The sequence below is a fragment of the Primulina huaijiensis genome, chromosome 1 (genome assembly GCF_012295235.1).
Source record: "Primulina huaijiensis isolate GDHJ02 chromosome 1, ASM1229523v2, whole genome shotgun sequence".
NCBI classification, from domain to species: domain Eukaryota; kingdom Viridiplantae; phylum Streptophyta; class Magnoliopsida; order Lamiales; family Gesneriaceae; genus Primulina; species Primulina huaijiensis.
In genome coordinates this window covers 4545483-4568750 of record NC_133306.1, presented here as the reverse complement: position 1 = coordinate 4568750, position 23268 = coordinate 4545483, and the positions used below count along the sequence as shown (strand labels likewise).

At 33.8% G+C, this 23268-nt stretch overlaps 1 protein-coding gene across 1 annotated transcript; it reads left to right on the top strand.

Moving 5' to 3' along the window:
• The first annotated feature begins 8392 nt into the window (after window positions 1-8392).
• On the top strand, window positions 8393-10656 carry LOC140978921 (protein kinase PINOID-like). Its single transcript, XM_073444157.1, has 2 exons — window positions 8393-9350; window positions 9743-10656. Exons 1-2 carry the CDS (start codon window positions 8791-8793, stop codon window positions 10503-10505), a joined length of 1323 nt encoding a protein of 440 aa, XP_073300258.1. The 5' UTR covers window positions 8393-8790; the 3' UTR covers window positions 10506-10656.
• The last annotated feature ends 12612 nt before the right edge of the window (window positions 10657-23268 follow it).

Genomic DNA, 23268 nt, shown 5'->3' with positions numbered 1-23268 from the left:
CTATACGAAGTTAACTAGGCAGTCTATGAAACCTCGGGCAAGAATTATTTTAACTTTCTGTTTATTCATGCATTTTTTAAACAAACCCTTCCGAGTTGAACGATACTTTCTGTCGATGAAACCTCAGGCAAGAAACTCCTCCTATGCCAAGGAACGGTAATCGACCAATTTTGCCGGCAACTTAGGTCCATATTCGCTTCATTTGTACACCAGAAAAGGCAACATAGGCCATAGCCATTGCGAAGAAGGAAGAAGTGCATATCACCAATACTTTGAAAATACGAAAGATAACCAGAGGCTAATTAGTCATCAGAAAATGCAAAACTTCGGAATCAACTGTAAATTTTTATAGTGGGGATGCAGATCATATTCGCCTTCCGCTGGGTCTGTATACTTTTTAAAATTCTCCAACTGTGTGTAATTTTCTCGTCCTCGGCATCCTCTCCTTCAGCCTGTCCATGTAACTCGTTAAAAGATATCACAAACTTTCCATGGTCTCACCAAAAATAACTAAAATATTTCTTAGCTCACGTCATTTTCGCCTATATCAACAGCTCATGCCATTGCTTCATCCATATCTGTCATCTGCTAGAGAACTAAAAGAATAGGTAACAAAATTAAAATGATTCAAATCTGCACTTATCTAGGACTTGTAGTTCAAATAAAACTACGCTTTTTGAATACACCATGGATATATAATATAACTACAGTATGTTACCTCTACTTCTTCTGTTTTCTCTCCTGCCACGATTTTCTCCAACTCCTCTTGCCATGCTGAAAGAAGTTTTGCTCAAGTGCTCAAAAACGTATGCTTCACTTTATGCATAGCAATCAGTGATCTTGGTTGATCTTAGATAGTTCCTTTTTGTTGAAACATCTAACTCGAACATTTTCAAGTTTTCGACAGTAAAGGTCGTTCTTTTTTTAGGTTTTGACTAGTGGCTGACGTTGGTTCTAGTCGTTTTGGAATGGAGGAGCTTCAATCAATTTCAGGTTGGTCTTGTTTTCTCCATCCCTAAGGATTGCTGAGACTTCCTTCAGAAGCCTTCGACTAATTTATCTTAGCTCATTATATTTTGCGACCCCCTATTGGTTCTTGCATTATCCCTATCTTTCATAGTAGTAGTTCTCAGCATTTGGCTACTAATTGTTAGCATTATGTACAGTTCTAGGTTGGCGTAAAATTTGACAAGTTCTTGGAAGAAAAAGGTTTTTTGTTGGAATGCATTCATGTATGCAGTATGTTATCTCTCTTCAAAATTTTATAACCAAATCCCATTAATATCTTTTATCCCAAAATAAGCGTCGATAACAGTAAAGCATCTGTAGTTCAAAAGAAAGCTGGCGTATCAAAATTTGATGAAGAAAAAGTGATAATTGATTGCTGATTGGTATCCCCAACCCCAAGCAAGGGGCGTACGTAGATGATAGAAGTAGTCTGCGCTGCCTAGCCATTAGCTAGGCACAAGTTACCATGCACTTTGAACGATTGATGACAGTCTCTGTCTCCAAATTATTGGAACCAACGCAAAAAGCCACAGCAGTCACCATCATGTTACATTGATGAAATATACTTGGTGGCTGCTCGAATATTTCAGGATTTCAAGAATCTCCACAAGTACAACTTCATTTACGCAAGAAAGCACCAATTATTATGCATCATGAGTCAAACGGAGAAATTTAAATGTATTATGACATACTTATTTCTCGCTAATTTTTCTAAATATATATAAAATCTATGGTCTCAAATTCATCGAGTTCTTGTACCACCAAAGTTCTTAATTCTTATATTGGTTTGACCTAATATTAATATGCATTACTTCCTTTCATTACTTATAATATAAACTGATATAGTCGAAGAACAAATAGACACCAAAAGCTGCCCATACAGAGAAGACAGATCCCACGAAATCTTCTTGCTAAGATTATCATATCAAATTACAACATCTTAATGTCATGAGCTCATCAATTTATTTATTTAATTATTTATCTATACGTTTTCTAGATTCTTTGATTAATTTAGAAATGATGTTAAATAATCAAAGAGTTGTGCTTTTGCAGAAACTGTTATTGTTTTCCTAACATTTGAGAACCCTCTCCCGTGGAATTTTTTTATGCTACACATGTATTGTTTTTCTCTCATAATGTGTGAAGTTTTGACGTTTGGATGATCAACACATGATTAGTGCTTCCATTGAAATACGAGAAACTCGTATGATTTAATGGTATTGAGACATGTGATATATATATTACTTCAGATGTAGTGTAGATTAAGCTCATCTCATGAGAGAGTGATAGTGAATTCATGCGTTTTGATTTGTGAGTAATTTTTTGGCTTTACAGTATTTTTGTGTATTTTTTAGTCTTATCTTATCGATGCAAATATGAAGAATTTTTTTAACAATTAACTTTTTTTCAAAATAGTTTTCTACAAATAACTATAATCAAATATGATTTTTGTTGCAATTCACTCAAAGAATTGAATAACTTAATGTAATTTATAAATTTTTAAAATTGGTTTTAAGTTCCAGATATATTTTTAGATCATTTATACATTAACAGACAGATATACTGTGAGACCCCGAGACTAAACACTGATAAAATAGCTTTGATAGCATTTTGGTAAATAAGTTGAAAAATATTCAATTTATTTTGATGTCATTTTCGTAGATAAGTTGAAAATTAATGAATTAATTTTAAGGGCAAAATGGTAAATAGTGACATATCATTTTCATATGAAGTTCAAATGATTTGAGATTTGGATATGACGTATAAAACTCAAAGATATAGAAGTTTCATGTTTTGAGTTTTGGAAAATTGAATCGTTTGACCGGTCCAAAATGATATACTGATGTTAAAATGTCAATGACAATTTCGTAATTAAGTTGAAAAATACTTAATTTAAATTCGATGGCATTTTCGTAATTATCTGATGGCATTTTCGTAATTATATGATGACAGCGATGGCAATTTCGTAAATAATATAATATAATATTTTTAAAAAAAATTAAAAAAAAAAAGAAGTAATGGGATAAATTTGAAACTCAGGTAACAGTGAGTTTCAAAATATTTAACACAGTGAGAGGAGCGAAAGGAGAGAATAGATAATAGAGTTTTCAATTTTTCTTTTCAATCGTGCGATTTATCGGTTTATCCAATCGACGAACCGACTTCAGTTCTGGGATCGTTGACACGAGGTCTTTGATTTGAGGTATGAATTTAATATTTTTGATGAAGTTTGAAATTCATCGATTTTTGGAATAAATCCGATAAATTGTTAAAACATACAGAAATTGAAAATTGTTGAATAATGTCTGATTTTAACGAAGAAGAGATGATTATAGTGATGTTATTTTGAATTTTTCCCAATTTATTATAATTAGGAAATTTTAATCGTTGGATTGAGATTGGAGAATTATTTGTCAGTTATTATTAATTCTGATAAATATATGCGGTAGAATAACCGACAAGAAACTACGTTTTGAAGTCGGAATTGAATTATGCTATGATTTGAATTTGATATTAATTTGTGAAGTTTCAAAAGATATTTGAAACTTATATATTTGATTTTAAATTATGTTATTGATTGAAATGAATATGTTATTGATGTAGATAGATTTTTATACTGAAATATTAAAGCTACATCGACTGGAACGAAGAATTGAGGTATGTTGCGAGCGGGTAACATACGACAGGTATCTGTATTATATGATATATGTTTGATTGATTGGATTGAGATTACATGTCTATATGCCTTATTTGTTGAGTTTATGTGGCATACATGACACGCACGTTGAGCTATGATCCTTGGATACCCTGATATGATTTGATTGATTCTGGGGTTTGTGAACACAATGCTATGTTTGGTATTACATGACCCTTAAAGCATAGACATTAGTGGCCCCGATGATTGATTGAGATTTGGGATTTGATGGCGCTTTGTCGACGCTATCATACGATTATCCCTGATTGAGGCCGGTGTGCCAGCTCGAGCATTGATTTGATAGCGATTCGTTTGATTCTGACATGTGCTCAGTGGATGGGCATTTGACCTGATACCTCCACGACATACATGCATTGCATATCATATATCATTGTTTAGATATCTGTGGTACATATTGTGGTTGCTTCAGACTGAGCTTTGCTCACCCCAGATGGGGCTGTTGTTGTCTTTGTATGTTGACAATGACAGGTACTCCAGGATATCAGGAGACCGGAGAGGGTGCTTCTGGAGGGAGTCATAGTCTGATTTGAGGTTTAGTGGTTGTTTCCCAGTATATATGTATATGTATCTATATACCGGGATATGTCCCGAGGATATGATTTGTTGTTGTATGAGTTGTTTTGATTATGTGTGGGCATGTTTTATGTTGTGAGATGAAATACTATTTTTAGTATTCAAATAATATATTTTGGGCTCATTGTAAAGAAATTTTAAACCCGTTTTCCGCTGTGATTAATTAACCCTAATCAAATTGCATTGTAATAACGATTAGGAGCTAAGAGCCCCATATATACTGAATCGATCGAGCTAATAATATAATATAATTATGCAATCATTACATATTTTATTTGATGTTTATTTAATTTATTTTATATTAACACTAAAAGTTTTATAGAATTTTATTTTTTAGTATGAATTAGTGTATCTTTATCATGATTGGTTTTGAGAAAATTAAAGTAAATAATCTTTCATGAAATTCTGCAAAATATCGATGTGAATAATAGTAAGTGATATTTTATGATTTATCAATGATTGAATTTCCAGCATAATGGTTTGAATGATATACCAAAATTTTTGCTCATATTAATGTCTATCTTATTCTTTGATGTTTGTCAATATCCAAATATATGTATTAATTTTTTTTTACTGTTTTGATTTCGAGATTTAACATAAAATTTCGGTTAACCGAATAAACATAATTTTCATAAAAATAATATATTGTTAAATTTTCTAATAAAGTTTATTATGATATAAATATCCTAAATTTATAATAAAATTTTATTTGACAATAGGACTAGACTTAAAAATATTTCTTTTTAATAAATAAAATTTAAAATTATTTAATTCGATTTTTTATAATACACTTTTTAATTAAAATTTTATATTTTAAAAAAATGTATATTAAAGTTCGGTTAATTTGATTATCGACCGAAGTAACCGATTTTTTCGGTTAGATTTATTCGATTTTCGTAATAAAGTTTGTTCGTTTTGTTTTGTCGAAACAAATTTCGCTTAATTCGAGTTTAGAAAATCTCGGTTTAATTTTAATCGAGTACTCACATATTAGTCTCTAAACCGAGAAAGAGCTAGCCCAAATATTATTAAATCCTGACTCCACCATAGAGTGTCTACATAGATTTTGGATAAGTTTACCATTTGAGGTAGTGAAATTGTCTATAAACCAAGAAAAAATCTTCCAAGTAAAATGACATTCGCTTAACCAACCTCTTTCTATATATTTGTGAATATAATTATAGAGTCACTGAAAAAATCTTTTGGTGGTCCTTTCCAGTTTTTTTACTAAGTTATCCTTTAAGTAATTTAAACTTTAAAGCTCTTTTTTTTAGGCTTTTGGCATTTTTTTCCTTAAAAAAATGTCCCACAGCTATGAAATCGGATTGACAAGCCATTGTGCCATCCCGCATTGTTCAAGATTGCATATATAATTCACATATCATATAGTATTATTATTGTAATAGTATGTATGAATATATTCTTGTCTTTATAGGGATAAAATGCATGTGATGATTGTAAATAAGTAGTATTCTCCCTTCGGAAGAAAAAGTTGGCTTTGACATTGCAATTGCAAACAAGAATCTTAAATGTGGGCTGTATGCAGCATGAACCCAGTCATTAAAACCTATTACTTTAGTATTATTATGTATCATTGTACGCATTTAATTCTTTTTTGAGTCGGTAGCGTTATAACCGATTCTCAAACTTGAGATTTTGATGTCAAATGAGTTAAGTCAGTCACCAATCATACCATATAAAATTAGATGTTATAATTTATTTTAGGTGTTATATATCTGGGGATGACAATGGAGTTGGGGTGTTCATCGGTTGGTTCGGTTCGATTTTCGATTTTTTATTTCATTTTTTCGGTTTTCGATTTTAGAAATATATAATCCGATATCCGAACTATTTTTCTTCGGTTCGGTTCTGTTTTCTATCAAAACGGTTCGGTTATTTCGGTTTTGGTATAATTATTTAAATTAATAATATAAATATATTGTAAAATATAATATGTTAACTTTGTACATGTTTTCTTAGTAAATATTTAAATATAAGGTCTAAATTAATTAAACAAACAACAATCAACTAAAATTTGTTCAAAATAGTTTTTCATTCACTAAATATCATATCAAAATATATAATATAAATAAAAATATAAAAAAATTATTAATTTAATGAAATTTCGGTTTTTTCGGTTATTTCGGTTTTGACATATATAATTCGAAATCGAACCAAATAAACTTCGGTTTTAACATTTATATTCGAATTACAAAATTCAGCTTTCGGTTCGGTTCGGTTTTAGGTTATTTCGGTTTGGATTTTCTGTTTTTTCGGTTTTATCCGAAGTTTGAACACCCCTACAATGGGGTGAGGGCAGGTCTGTCATCTCATCTCCATCTTCGAATTCCATCTTTACCCTCGTATCCACCTCGATCCCCTTTTATTTGCACATATTAACTTAGCAGGGTCCAATAAATCGGCATAATGGTCATTCTCTAGCCTATATATGTGTGTGAATACCATAAATTTTTGCTAGAAATGAAAAAGAATGGAACATTTTGGATGATATGATTAATTGCAAATGGACCCCTCTTACTCTTCTTCTAACGTGAGATGGACCTTTTTCCAAGTCCAACTGTTGAACACCCCTTTTGCTCCCACTCTTGGTAGCAAGTCACGCTTGCTTTTGTTCTGTACTCTCCCAAGTGGCTTATGTTTTGTTCATATACTGAAATACAACATATTATGACATTGTAATGGCTTACAGATGGTCAGGGACTACCATTTTCATGGTAATCGTTCGTTTTATCAAAATATATAGCTTGTCGACAACTAAAACAACGGCTTCGTTAAATTTACAATTTTTGAAGATTAAATCAAACTTAGTATGACAGGGAGGGATTCGGCCATGCCTTTATTAGGCCACCGTGTGATTGACTCAATGGTCCAACCATGTGCCATGAGTACTGATGTTGCCCGAGTAGATTGGGTGAGCTGGGGTGGACAATCTACCAGAGCAACATCATTGGCGACATCTCTGGGAACTCCGATCTATAGACGTAGATATGATTTTCATTCAAAAATAAGTCCGACGAGTTCACTCAATCTACCCGAGCAATATCAATTATATAGGATTTACCTTCGATTTTTTCATTTTCTACGCATATGCCAAATGACAAAAGAGTACATCCCGATTATGGTCCATTAAAGTCGGAACCCGAGTCCAAACCACGCGGACTGTACACTTTGTCTGAACAGGCAATTGAGTAAATTAAAGCAACTCACTTTCCGCTTTGGCACGTGTCAATACATTAGAGCACATTCAATCCCGCACGTGCCGGGACATGCGTCAGCACTAGCACCTTCAGCATCCCCGGAGACATCACTGAACTGGTGGAACTAATATATCAAGCAATTTAATTTCCATATAAAATCATATATTTCCAACTAACAAATTAATGTGTTGTGTCTTCGTAATATAATAACATAATTTAACTGAAGTTTCATCAAAACGTTCAGTCGAGCCAAAGTCGATAGATGCAAATAAATCCTATCGTGTAAATTATTTTTGTCAATCGACCTTTTAATTTATAATTTATCCTTTCTTTTGTGAAGGCACTATTTCTTTATTTGGAATCGATTTTAATATCAAATATAAAATAACTTGAAAATTGATAAGTACTGGTAAAAGATGCTCAACTCGTTGCATGTGTTATTATTATTTTTAATTTGATCAAATAATACTAAACATTTAACACGGTATTATTTTCAATTTAGAAAAGTTGTTTTTTGGGAAGTTTTGTTTAAATTTTTTTCTATGTAAAATATGGAGCGACTCGATGAGGTTTTTAGTAAGGTAAGAAGAGTGATTGTGAAATTAAATATTTTGGTGTCCTTTAAAGTAGTTACTCTAAAAATCTCACATTTAATAATATAGTATATAAGTATAGATAATTCAAAATAAAATATATCGATTATCTATCGACAAATACATTAAATACAGATGAGACGAATTAAAAAAAAATCGATAATTTTTTTATGACAAAAACTATATAATTTTTAGTTGGCATAAAATAAGAAACTCGTTCATAAATTAATTTATCTTGATCGATAAATTTACCCAATCCCCATGGCTTAAATAGCCCCCAAGAACCAATTTTTTCTCTGAAGCCAAAAAAACACACACAAGCTTAACAGAAACCATAATATTTCATTCCTTCTATGTTTCTTTTCGGATATGCTGAAACCCTAATTTCATGTCGATTTCAATTCGTTTAAGAAGCTAAGTACCTCTCTTTATCTTCTGCCAATCTATCAACTTTTGAAAATTTCCATTTTCTATCATCTCTTAGCCTCAGATCTTTATAGGGTTCTCGACTTTGCCGATTCCTGTTATCTTTTGTACACTGTTCGTTCGTCACGAAAAATTCCTATTTTCCATTCTTCGTATCTGATTCTTCCACGCAGAGGATAACAAAAAGATTGCCAAAAAGCGTAAAGTCCACTGTATCTGAGAAATTCGGCGCATTGTACGCGAACCAGTCCTCAAAATGATAGACGAGTACCCACGCAGGAATTTCGAGGAGTTGAATTGTGATCAGGGGGTGATTTGCTCCTGCAAGAGCTCGATGAGCAGTGAAACCACTGTAAGCCACTGCACGAGCTTTAGCCGGCTGTCGTTCGAGCTCCCGAATAGCTCGCCGGAGCAGCAGGCGGCGATGAAGCCGCATCGCTCGTCGGACTCTTCTTTTCAAGCCATTCGATTAAAGGCCAACCTAAGCTTCCGTGACTTTAGCTTGGTGAGACAGATAGGAAGCGGGGATATCGGTAGAGTTTATCTCTGCAGCCTCCGTGGCACCGCGGATGAGGGGCGGCTTTTCGCTATGAAAGTGGTGGATAATGACATGCTGGCCTTGAAGAAGAAGATGCAAAGAGCGGAGACTGAGAGGAAAATCTTGAGGCTTCTGGATCACCCGTTTTTGCCATCTCTTTACGCAGAATTCGAAGCTTCGCATTTTTCTTGTGTTGTCATTGAGTACTGTTGCGGCGGCGATTTACATTCTCTTAGACATAAGCAGCCGCAGAAACGCTTCTCCCTCAGCTCAGCCCGGTAATGTATCCTGCATTTTCTGTTTGATTAATTATTTAAAGATGAAAAAGGTTGAAACTTTTGAAGGGATCCATTAATTAAATACACTCAGACTTGTCATTATAATTAATTTAGTATTCTCATTACATATATATGGCACCTTTCATTATTAGTGTTCTTCTAATAAACATGTGATCCGGACAAAGATAGGAAAAAGGGATTTAAAAAATTCAATTTTTTGAGTAAAAATCAATCAAATATATCCGCAAATCGACATTGATGAATATTTTCCTATTCTGTGTTTTTCTTGTTGAGTCACCTTTTGAAACCTGAAATTTGAGTTTGCCACATTAGGTTCTGTCTCTTTATTCTTCTCCAACAAAGAATCAGGGAAAAAAAAATCTTTTTTCCAGGTTTTATGCAGCTGAGGTTCTGGTAGCTCTAGAGTACCTCCACCTGTTGGGAATAATCTACAGAGATTTGAAGCCGGAGAACGTGTTAGTCAGATCCGACGGCCATATTATGCTAACCGACTTTGATCTCTCCCTTTGCTCAGCCGCCGTCCCCGCCGTCGAATCTCCGAACTTTTCACCTGACTTGCTCTCGTCCCCGAAAACGTCACGCAGCCCCCGTTTGCTGACCCCATTCTCCTGCATTTCCAACCATTTTTTCCGCTCCAAGAAAATCCAAACTCTGTCGGCCAACCGCCTCTTCGTGGCGGAACCCGTCGAAGCCCGGTCTTGCTCCTTCGTGGGGACCCATGAATACGTATCGCCGGAGGTGGCTTCCGGTAGGCCCCATGGCAACGCCGTCGACTGGTGGGCCCTCGGTATCTTCATTTACGAGATGATCTACGGAAGAACCCCGTTTGCAGGCTCAACCAACGAAGCTACGCTGCGTAACATCACGAGAAAGCCTTTAACGTTCAACCACCACGCCCCATGCAGCACAGGTGAATGCCACGCGCGGGACCTGATATCCGGGTTGCTGAGCAAGGATCCGAAAAGACGACTCGGGTCAAGGAGAGGAGCTGCTGATGTGAAAACCCATCCCTTTTTCAAAGGGTTGAATTTCGCGCTGATTCGAACTATGACGCCACCTGGAGCAGCGGGAATCCAGATACAGAACAAAACGACGACGATTCATCGACAAACGGCGCCGTTTGACGTGTTCTGATTCTTGATTGGATGGAGGAGATGACAACATAGTACACTGAAGTGATTTTAATATAATTTGTTAATATATATTATTGTGTACTTACTATGTTTAGGTTGGAAAGACAAATTTGTATAGAACAAGTAAACGTAATTTATGGGGTCACAGTATTTTAATTGCTTTCAATTATTATATTTTGTGGAGACTTGACTTTGATATGTCGTTGGAAGTCGAGAAATGTAGTAATTATATTGTAATGATGCCCAACAAATGATTAAAGAATATGTAGATTATCCTTCCAATTATACCTTTTCTTTCAAGTGTGATAAATTCCTCATGTTTGTCTTATAATATATCAAACATAAAAGTTAATTTACAATGAATATAGAATTGACAATATATATAAGAGTAGGTCTATTGTGATACGGTCGTATAAATCTTTATCTGTGAGACAGGTCAACCATACTGATATTCATAATAAAAAGTAATATTATTAGCATAAAAAGTAATATTTTTTTCATAGATAACCTAAATAAGAGATTTGTCTCACAAAATAGGATCCGTGAGACCGTATCATTCAAGTTTTTGTCTATATATAAATTGATAAGTGGGACGATATTATAGTAAATTTCAAGTAAATTTTCAAGAATGACACAATTTGAGGACTTATTTATTCAATTTTTAGGGGAAAAAAGTACTAGGTGGTGTGATGAGTTTCCAAAGTACTTTTATTGTTTTTTTTAGGAAATATCAAGAAGTGGTGGGAGTGGCTAGTGGATTAGGAAAGATGTGTGAAAGCTTGCTAAAATCAAGTAGCCTTTTGCCCAAAATTAATGGTTGCCAATGTCATACTTCTGGTTCCTACCCAATGGATGCATATATAGGCTCAACCATAGGTTACCAAAAAATATTACTCTTTTATCATATTTTTATTTACTGATAATATATAATCGAAAATCAATCTTATTCCATAAAATTAATTAAATAACAAACAACCCTTAAACTGACCGTAACCAATTCAATTGAATGCAATATTTATTTTTCTTGACTATTCATTAAAAAAGAATTATATTAGGCAAAAATTTGTATGAGACGGTCTCACGGGTCGTATTTTGTGAGACGAATATCTTATTTTGGTCATCCATGAAAAAATATTACTTTTTATGCTAAGAGTATTACTTTTTATTGTGAATATCGGTAGGATTGACCCGTCTCAAAGATAAAGATTCGTGAGATCGTCTCACAAGAGATCTACTCAAAATATTATCGTAATTCTCGTTACCACATTCAATTATAATATAATATGGTACGAGGGTCTAACTGCTAATTATTATTAAATTATTTGCAAAGAAGAAGTAGTCCACAAATATCTTCTATAGCAACACAAAAGGGAAAGATGCGCCGCGGGGACAGTAGGAATCGGCATCATGTGGAAAGTTTGAATAAAACCAGACCAACCTTTAACGTCAAATGCCCTCTTTTGTTTTCCCATAATTTTATTTCAATCACTTCTTCCTAGGTATTATGATTTTACTTACATTTATTTTATATATAAGTATAGTGTTTCGTGGCACGTATATTAATTTATGTTGTCTGATAATTTTTGTGCAAAAATATATATTATTTTATTAAGATATGATATTTTATATATTAATGATTATATAATATTTATTGAGATAGTTTGAACCTTTAGATAAATTATAGATGAGTTGGAGAAACAATCGAAAAAATATATAGAGATGCACGAAAGTTACTGATGAACACACATCAACAAAGTTAGCTAACAAATATTACGAAGAGTAAAATTAAAAAGAAATTTTGGTGTCACGTTCACAATATAATTAATCAACTTCGACCATTTAAATTTTTAACAAGGACAAACTTGATTAGACAATTTTTTTTTTCAAATTGCCCTTGAATAAAATGATTTAAGAATAAAAAATTAGTTTATTAATTAAATATTTTTGAATAATTATCTGACTATAAAATTTTAAATAAAAAGTAATTTTATATAACTAATATTATCATACACTAAAAAATGAGTAAAATGAGCAAACTTCTTAGCTACATATCACAACAATGAAATCTCATTCAACGACAGGGGACGATCAAAATAATAGTAGAATCATTTGTTCACCACCGACTATTGATCAATTTATTTTTGCCAATGGTACTTTCATATAAATATATGAAAAATCATAAAATTTGTTTATCAATGTCCAATATATATCTTAGAGATCCCATTAAATAAATATCATCTCCATATGTGGACCAGATATATTTTTTCTCGAGACATATCAAATACCTTGTTATACTTCCCCTGTGGTCACTAGATATGACAAAATATTATCATGTTTACTGACAGTTAAATACAATGATAAATTTATCAAACATCGATACAATGTTATTTCGACTGATATTCCCTTTTCATATTTATCAAGTTTAACTAATCATCTCATTGGGGTTGCTACTGCTAAACATGACTTCATTCCGAACTTTTTAAATAGTTTTTTTGTGTATTTTGTCTGACTGACGAAATGTAGTAATTATATTAAAACTTCATCGATTTTCTTAAATTCTAATTGTGAAATAAAATGAGCATGTAAGAATTCGTTAATAATTTGTTGTCTATTTCGTTTGAAAGTAAATTCTTATGTTGCATGCAATGTGTGATACCGAAGATCATTTTCTTTTGATTGACAGTTAACTATTATTGGACCAGAAGTTGGACGAAGTTCGTTAATAACATGAACAAAGATTAATATTATGATCCAATCATTCATTTTATGGGATTGATTTTGACTAAGCATACTCAGATTCTAGAGACAGTGTTATTACAAATTGTCAATCATAAAATCACGGATTCATGGGATTAGGAATTCTTAATTACATCAAATTGCGTGAATAAGATCACACAAATCGACCGGACAAATAACTTTTAAGACAAAATTCTTTTTTTCTTTTTTTTTTTAAAAAATATTTAAGTGCACATGGTGCATTTATCTTTTTTTTTTTATATACAGTATAGTGCATATTCAAATATCGATTAACTTAAATTTCAAGGTTATATTTCTTAGGGTTAATTTTAAAGATTAAAAACGTATAAATTAATTAAAATTGTAATTGAATAAATAAAATATGAAATGAATGGTGAACAAAGGGAGAAATTGGACAGCACATGGAATGTCCATGTGACCACCTGCCAACCCGGCAGGCCCAGATTCTCACTTTTATCCAGTGTCGGGCACTGACCCACATCAACTCAGCATGACCCGGCCCACTTAAACCAATCAATCTTATCCACGTGGCTTCTTAAAAGGCATGTCTAATTCTTCCCTTCTTTCACTTCTATTTTCTTGAGCCTTTATGGGTACATGATTATTCTCTTCTTGTTAGGCATGATACTGGAGCAGGGTGATGGCGAGTTTTTTTACTCGTATTTTCATTTTCATACTGGCTTTTTTCGGGTTCAAAGAACACGCAGAGATCAAATCCTCATCAATGTTCTCATTAGGGGTTTTAATTCAGGTGAGTCGAGTCGAGTTGATGCATGATAGTATTTAAAAGTTGTTTAATTCAAACGAAAACTCTTAACCCAAACTCAAACCAGACTCAACTCGATTTGATTTTATTAAAAACATTAAAATAAATAAATAATAATTATATTTTAATCTAAACACATAATAACAAAATCTCACATATATGATTTAAATTTGAAAGTTTAATCATAGAAAATTAAAAATATATTTACTAAATCAAATAAATAATCATTTAAAAGAATAAAAAATATACAAAATAAATATTAAATGATAAAATTATGATATAAATATATAATAACTTTTTTTCAAACATGGAAATATTTATTAATTATGTATTTTTCCAAAAAAAATTAATTTTCGAGTCAACCCGGGTTGGCCGAATCCAACTCGAACCCGATTAATTTTTCAAGTCAGATATCGGGCCCAATATGATCTCACCTGAACTTGAAAATCTCCAACCCAAACTTGATTTTTTAGGGTCGAACCAGGTCTGTTTGCCATGTCGAGTCAGATTTGACACCCCTTAATCCCAATACCCGCTTCAAAAATTGTAATGAGATGAGTGCACAGAGGGTTCGGTGGATCTCTGAATTTATTATTGCTATTACTATTATTTTTATTATTATCGAGACGGATTAGAGAATGTAGATAATTTCTCTATATCCATCCCGAACTATTTCAGATATTAAAAAAAATCTCCGAACTCGAAAATTAGTCCCCAAACGCACCCATTTTAGATTTTTCCTACGGGAAAAATTGTCATCCCTACTTTCTATAACGCGCGCGCGTATACACACATATATATATAGAGGGTAAATGTGCTCGAATTTTTATAACATAGGGGTATAACGTGTTTGATTTTAAAAAAATGAAAAATGTATTACTCTATTAATATTTTTTAAAGGGTTTTATGTCTTTTAAAATTTTCACAAGGATGATTGATGCAATAACGCTACGTATACACTCAAATTTAAAATATAAAAGTCAATTAATTCGAACTTATTTTCAGAACTCACTCCAACGACTTTGATTGATAAATTACAACACTTCGAAATCGGGCTCTTCACCAAATGAAATCTTGATCCACTATCCAATGACGTTTTGTTCCAATCAGAATTGATGATGGCAAGCCATGGTTCACCGTCGCGGTTGCGGAATGGCCGGAAAGAGAAGGTCACAAAGTTTCATGCTAAAACGATTTTGCAAGTCAGATGCCGTCTTTTTTTTTTTTTTTTTTGTATTTTGGTTATTTTACCTTCAGCGAGGAATGAAACAGCAATTTTGGATGCGGAACGTTTTCTATAATTTTTTCAACTAAAGTTTTCCAAATTATATAATTATTTCCATTTTTATTATAATGGTACTCTATACCCCATGGGCTCACTAGGCCCAGACCACATGTGGGGCCCCCTAGCCCATCTCCAACCAAGATGAAAAGCTTATCAGGGTCCAGGTATTCTCCTATAAATATCAGGTTTGTGTGTCTCATTCAGGGGATTCAATATACTATTTTTCAGCAGCACCCTTAGCTGCTCCTCCTTATATCTTCAGTCTCTGACTTGAGCGTCGGAGGGACTACGTCGGGACACCCTCCCGGCCCCCTTCTAACGGTCTTATTCGTGATTTCAGGCTCAAGACAATTTCGAAACCTGCGTCTGGACTAATGACACTTGCTGGAATCGGATCCTAAATTTCCCGTGAGTATCAGTACTCCATGACGATAAGCTAGTTTTCAAGAGATCTCTACATGCACTTTGAAAATAGTATTGGATCAAAGCAAGATTAATTATTCCAAGTTGAATTTGGAAATTGGACTTTAAAAATTTTTCAAGACTATTGGTTTCTATCGTCTAGTTGATCCAATAAGTTAGCAAAGGCCAATTCATTATGTCTGTACGAGCGAGTTACGGTTATTGGTCTCTCATTGTTTAGGTTGAATTTGGACGAGAGATTTTGGTTTCGAGTAAGTATTTGAATCGAGGATTTGAAATTATTTGGGATCCACTTCTAAATAGCTAGTCGAGAACTAAAAAAAATTGACTAACCAATAAATTTGTTATTATGAATTTGAAATTTTTAGCTTCAATTACGTTAGATTTTCATTCTTGTACTCGCGTTTATCCTAATTGTTCGTTAGCTATTTAGTGTTATTCCATTGCTAGGTGCACAAGACACCTATACCTTATGTTTTTATAAATACAAATTTCTGACTAAAGGATTTGAAATAAATTCACACTAACATGAGTTTCATATCAATCATAACGACTCAAAAAATAACTAGTTAAATATTTCTTAAACTAACAAATGGATTTTTTATTATATTATATATTTAAAATTCTTGGTTTCAAACACATTAATCCAAATATTTGTATGTGCATAATTTTGATTCATTTTTTGTCATATCCTTTTCTTTTTAAACTCTAGAGTTATGTTTGGTTTCAATAGTATAAATCATAGGATGTGTAATCAAGTGATAAGTAATTATAATACAGGGATAAATACTTGAGTGATAAATTATATAATGTTTGATATGATTTTAACAAGATATATTAACTTTTTGTGATGCCCTTAAATACCCTACTATCATTTTCTTTTTTTTCTTTTTCCCCTTTCTAAAATTGAATTTAACAAGATATTTTATTTCCCAAAATAAAACCAATTTTTATGACTGTTTTTAGCAAATATTTTATCAATCACTATTTTCCTTATCATTTATCATAAATACTGAATTAATTTTTAACCATCTTTGTTTTTGCTAAATAATATTATGATTAAAATTTTAAAAAAAATTATGATATGTTAAAATAAAAACAAATTTGTTTTATTGACAAAAGAAAGGATATGATTTGTTGTTTTATTTTTTCAAAAAAGATGAGGTTGAAGAGAGGTAATAATGTAAATTTAACACAAATGTACAAAGCATGATAATACATCAAACCTATTTAATGTGATTACTAGTCAATAAAAATATGAAAAATAGTGTCGGCAGTTTCGGGCCGATTTATTTATCAAGGGCCCAAAAACACGAACCAAACGTGTGATAAATGCATAATTACCTAGCAATCATAGTATTATTATGTGAACCAAACTAAGCCTTAACCATGGTCATGGCCTACTACTTATTTACAACCAGTCTCACTCACTCTACCTCACCATCTCTCTCTACTACACAAACACACTACAGACTACAGTGTGACCCAGCCAGATAACTGCGTCTTCGTTTTTGCCAGCTTTTTATTACGTCAAAAGAAGAATTGTGAAGGACTAAATATCTTTNCTCCCACATCGGAAAGTTTACAGAAATTGCTGGAGGAAATTAGTTATAAATAGAGCTCAATTCCTTCAGTTATTGTATCCCAAAANCGGGTCGTGTCGCCCACCAGGTCCGCTGACTCAGAGTCCAGCACCTCCAGTCTCCTCAGAATCTAGCTCACCTGCATCACACACGCCTAGTGAGTCTAAAGACTCAACACACCTGTACCAGGAATAACAAGTACATATACATAGCACACAACAGTGAAAAATATCATACTCAACATATCTTTCATGAAGTTAAAAACATAACACAAACGTGTCGTATAAAATCATAACATGTCAAATCGTGTCATCTCATGTCATCATATACGTATACATTTTCATTCTTGTGTCAAATCATGTCATCATAAACGTATACATTTGCTTTTTGATTGAATTCAGTTCATTAGTTGTGACTTTCGTATCAGCTCTATCGTATCAGCTCTATTGATGGATCCATCTATAAAACCGTGGTACCCGGCGGCGGGGGACATCAGCGACAGCATTACCCGCCCACTGAGCCCGGGCCTCAGCTCATCATATCTCATGTCATCGTATACATATACCTCGTCAGTCACAACCAATTCTCATCCTTCAAAAATAGTATCATTTTCATCACTTAATAAAAACATGCATATGCGTAACTTTTCCTTTAAACCAAGCATGCACCGTATTTATCATAATTGCGTAAAATAATAAACATGAAGCATGAACATTTAAAATATCATGAATTTGTGCTCAGGACGCTGCAAGAACCAAAATCTCACCCCGGGTGCAAAATGACCATTTTGCCCTTGCAAACCCAAAAATTATCGTTTCAACCCTGGACCTCTAAAATTGACTCGAAACTTACCAAACTCCCAAAAATGTCCCAAAACATTTAAAAAAATAGTCCTAGACGTAAACTCGAGGCAAAATCACAGCTTATCTAATTCGTTTTAAAACTCGGATCAGTGTTTTGGTTTTTAATCCGAATAAATCCAAAATTTACCCAACTCTTCTCCAACTTTTACCATTTCTTAAAAAAACTAAATAGTACCTAAAACAATATCATTAGGCCCCTAAATCCACGGTGGAAATTCCCAAAACTTGGTAAACTCTCGCTGCTCTCATGTTTCACCACCTCATGCACACTAATCTCCCCAAAAACTCACAACCATTCGGTCCCCTATAATTTAACCACTTGTCCTACCTTAAAACTCCCCATTAGGCCCCTTAATAACCCCTCTAAACTATACCAACCCACACAAATGGCTGCTGCACTACCTTGCGAAGAAAACCAGCCGAGACTACCTCACAGCACCTTCGACTCGGCCTCTCCCTAGCAGCATCCCACAACCAACTAAACCCCAAGCCAACCTCTCGCCACCACCAGTAGTCCCTAAACACACAAGGATCACAGCCCCTTGCACCAAATTCAGAAAACAAAAACACGTGAGATTCCAAACCAAAAAAAAATATGTTCAACTTTCATGCAAAAACCGTGCATCACATTTCGAACGTGTATGATCTGATCTTTAACAACTATGGTACACACATCAGCAGTATATGGCGTGCATGATGCAGAAATGAAAGTACATAACGTGCCTTATGATGTTTGGAGCGCAAGAACGATAAGAGGAAACCCGGATGAATCTTTCTTTGCAAAAACAAGTGAACCACCGATTCTTTTAGCTGTTGGTGTGTTGAAAACCGAGAGGAGAGCTGGTAATGCTGAATGGTGTCCACTGGTTGGGTGTTAAAACCGATTGGAGAGGGAATTTGAATGGAGAGGAAACGTATATCAGCAGCATGGGGGTTACGGGATGTTTAAAGTTTATTCTATAATAATTAGTTGGTAATTAATTGATTAATGGGCCTTAATATAATAATTAAGGGTTTGAAAAGGATTTTAAGCCCAAAAGCTTAAAAGTAGGCCCATTAAATCCAAAAACACTACCGAAAAAATATTTCGTGTTGAAACGATTTCGAAAATATTAGCCGAACCATTAAAAAGTCCTTCGATTTGATAAAATTTGCGTACCGTAACAATAAAAATCATGTGATTAAAACTACCCAAAAATTCCCGTTTTTTGACAAATACTCTAAGAATGTTTTAAATTAATTTATAAAAATAACTCGTGTGAAAAAAAATGATTTTCCTGAACATTCTCCGGTCTCTGATCCTCGTTTGAACGTGAAATGCACTTAGAAACCCTAATACGTGACCTTTTAAAATTTCAGGAATTAAATCCTATCATGCATGAATTATGCATAAATTGCATATAAATAATTAAACATATAATTAAAAATAAAAATACTAGATTGCATGCCCTTAGGTTACGGGAATTAAATTCCTGGACCTTACAAGTGATGGCCGGAGATGATGGATCGAGACCGGGTATCAACAAGTTCGACGGTACAGATTTTACGTTCTGACGACTACAAATTATTGATTATTTGTATAGCAAGAAGTTGCATCAACCTCTATCTGGAAAGAAGCCGAAAAAGATGGAGGATGATGACTGGAAGCTTCTTGATCGACAAGTGTTAGGTGTAATACGATTGACCCTAACGAAGAACGTGGCACATAACGTGGCAGAGGCAAAAACAACGGAGGAGATGATGTCTATTTTGTCGGACATGTACGAAAAGCCATCGGCAAATAATAAAGTACATCTCATGAAGAAGTTATTTAACTTGAAGATGATAGAAGATGTATCGGTGGCTAATCACATCATTGAATTCAACACGATTGTTTCACAGCTGACATCGGTTGAAATTAAATTTGATGATGAGATTCGGGCACTTATTCTTTTGGCGTCTTTACCAGAAAATTGGGAACATATGCGAGCAGCGGTTAGCAACTCTGTTAGAAAAAGAAAGCTACAATTCAATGATGTCAGAGATCAAATTCTTGCTGAAGAAGTTCGCAGGATGGATTCTGGTGAAGGAACATCATCAAGTTCTGCTCTAAATCTCGAGAATAGAGGAAGGGGCAGGAGTGGCGAAAAGAGTTTTAACCAATGGCATGGTAGATCCAAGTCGAGAAACGGAAAAGACAAAAGCAATTTTGAAAAGAATGTGAAGTGCTGGAGCTGTGGTGAGACTGGTCACTTGAAAAAAATTGCAGATCAACAAAGAACGATGTTGATGTTGTTACTGAGGAGGTACATGATGCTCTATTACTATCCATGGAAAGCCCGGTTGATTCTTGGGTTATGGACTCGGGAGCTTCGTTTCATACCACTGGTGATCGCGATGTATTTGATAATTACATCGCTGGCGATTACGGAAAAGTTTTCCTGGCTGATGGAAAACCTTTGGAAATTGTTGGTATGGGTGATGTCCGGATGAAGATGTCAAATGGATCTGTCTGAAAAATCAACAAAGTAAGGCATGTACCAGAGTTGACACACAATCTGATTTCAGCGGGACAGCTTGACGACGAAGGTCATAAGGTGACCTTTGGTGATGGTTCTTGGAAAGTGAAAAGGGGAGCCATGATTGTTGCTCGAGGAAAAAAAACGGAATACTTTATATGACTTCCAGTTTGAGAAATAAATTAGCGGCTGTGGATGCTGGAGCTAATTCAAGTCTATGGCATAGTAAGCTTGGGGATACGAGTGAGAAGGGAATGAAGATGCTTGTTTCAAACGGAAATCTACCGGAATTAAAGATCGTTGAACACAAGCTGTGTGAAGCTGTATTTTTTGGAAAGCAGAAAAAGGTGAGCTTTTCAAAAGAGGTTAGAGAACCGAAATCAACGGATTTGGAGCTGGCACATAATGATGTATGTGGACCATCTCCTGTGACATCCCTTGGAGATCACTCAAGATATTATGGCACTACTGTTGACGATTCGAGCAGGAAATTTTGGGTTTATTTTGTGAAAATAAATCGGATGTTTATGAGACTTTTAAACAGTGCGAGTTAGCCATGAAAGATGTGATGGATTCACTGTCATCCAATCACAAGTGGGAGTTGTCAGAACTTCCTGAAAGTAAAAAAGTTTTACATAGCAAGTGGGAGTACCGGTTAGAACATGACGGTAGCAGGCGGTACAAAGAAATACTTGTTGTAAAAGGTGAAAAGGAAGTCATTGGTTACACTGATATTTTCTCTCTGATGATAAAGTTAACTACTATCAGGATTGTACTTTGATTGATGATAAAATACATCTGGAACAGTTAGATGTAAAGACGAGGTTTCTTCATGGAAAGCTAGATGAAGAAATGAATCAATCACAGGGATTTGAAGTACGAGGGAAAGAGAAAATGGTGTGCAAACTTCAGAAGAGCTTGTATGGTCTCAAACAAGCAAGACAGTGGTACAAGAAGTTTGATGGTGTAATGAATAATGATGGTTTTCTGAGGTATCAGGCTGATCACTGTTGTTATGTGAAGCTTGATGGTTATTATATCATACTACTGATATATGTAGATGATATGTTGATAGCAGGAGCTTGTCTGGAGGAGATTGATACACTCGAGAAAGAGTTATCAAAGGAATTTGCTTTGAAGGATTTGGATGCTGCAAAACAAATCTTTGGAATGAGGATCCTTAGAGATCTGGTTAATGGAGTCTTGAAGCTTGATAAGATTTCTGAAAGCAAGAATCCAGCTGATATGCTCACGAAGGCTGTTATCATTGGAAAACTGAAGTTGTGTTTGACTTTAGTTGGTCTTCTGGACTAAAAAAGAAGGTTTGAGCTGCTGCACTGATGGTGTGAAGACATGATTGAAATCAAGTCTTCAAGTGGGAGAATTGTTAGGTGAGATTTTAATAAATGTGGGTGGGGCCCACATTAATTAAAATATTAAAAATAACTACATCCCACATCGGAAAGTTTACAGAAATTGCTGGAGGGAATTAGTTATAAATAGAGCTCAATTCCTTCAGTTATTGTATCCCAAAAATCAAAAGCTTTTTAGCTTTGATAAATAGAGAGTGCATAGAAAAAAAGAGTGTATTTTTTCTTGAGTGCGGGAATTCTCTTGTGTGAGTTAGAGAAATTATTTTCTCTGTATACTCGGGTTGGGAGTGTGAGAAATATTGAGTGTATTGGTGTATACACTTGCTGTAATATTTCTTCCGGTTATAAAAGTTGCAGTGCTCCGTGGACGTAGCCTATATTGGGTGAACCACGTAAATCTTTGTGTTCTTGGTTATTTTATTCTGCATATTTGGGTACTATTATCATCGTGATCGGCATCGCTTCGGGGGTGTAATTCCCCAACAGTTTGGTATGATTTTATCAAGATGTATTAACTTTTTTGTGATGTCCTGAAAATACCCTACTATCATTTTTTTTTCTTTTCACCCCCTTTCTAAAATTGAATTTAACAAGATATTTTATTTCCCAAAATAAAACCAATTTTTATGACTGTTTTAACAAATATTTTATCAATCACTCTTTTCCTTTTCGTTTATCATAAATACTGAATTAATTTTTAACCATCTTTGTTTTTGTTAAATAATATTATGATTAAATTTTGAAAAAATTATGATATTTTAAAATAAAAAACTTTGATTTATTGAAAAAAGAAAGGATGTGATTTGTTGTTTTTCGAAAAAGATGAGGTTGAAGAGAGGTAATAATGTAAATTTAACACATTAGTTAGAAAAATGTACAAAACATGATAATACATCAAACCTATTTAATGTGATTACTTGTCTATAAAAATATGAAAAATAGTGTCTGCAGTTTCGGGCCAATTTATTTATCAAGGGCCCAAAAATAAGAAAAATGTACAAAACATGATAATACATCAAACCTATTTAATGTGATTACTTGTCTATAAAAAAATGAAAAATAGTGTCTGCAGTTTCGGGCCGAGTTATTTATCAAGGGCCCAAAAACACGAACCAAACATGTGATAAATACATAATTTCTTAGCAATCACAGTATTATCCTGTGAACCAAAATAAGCTTTAACCATAGTCATGGCCTACTACTTATTTACAACCAG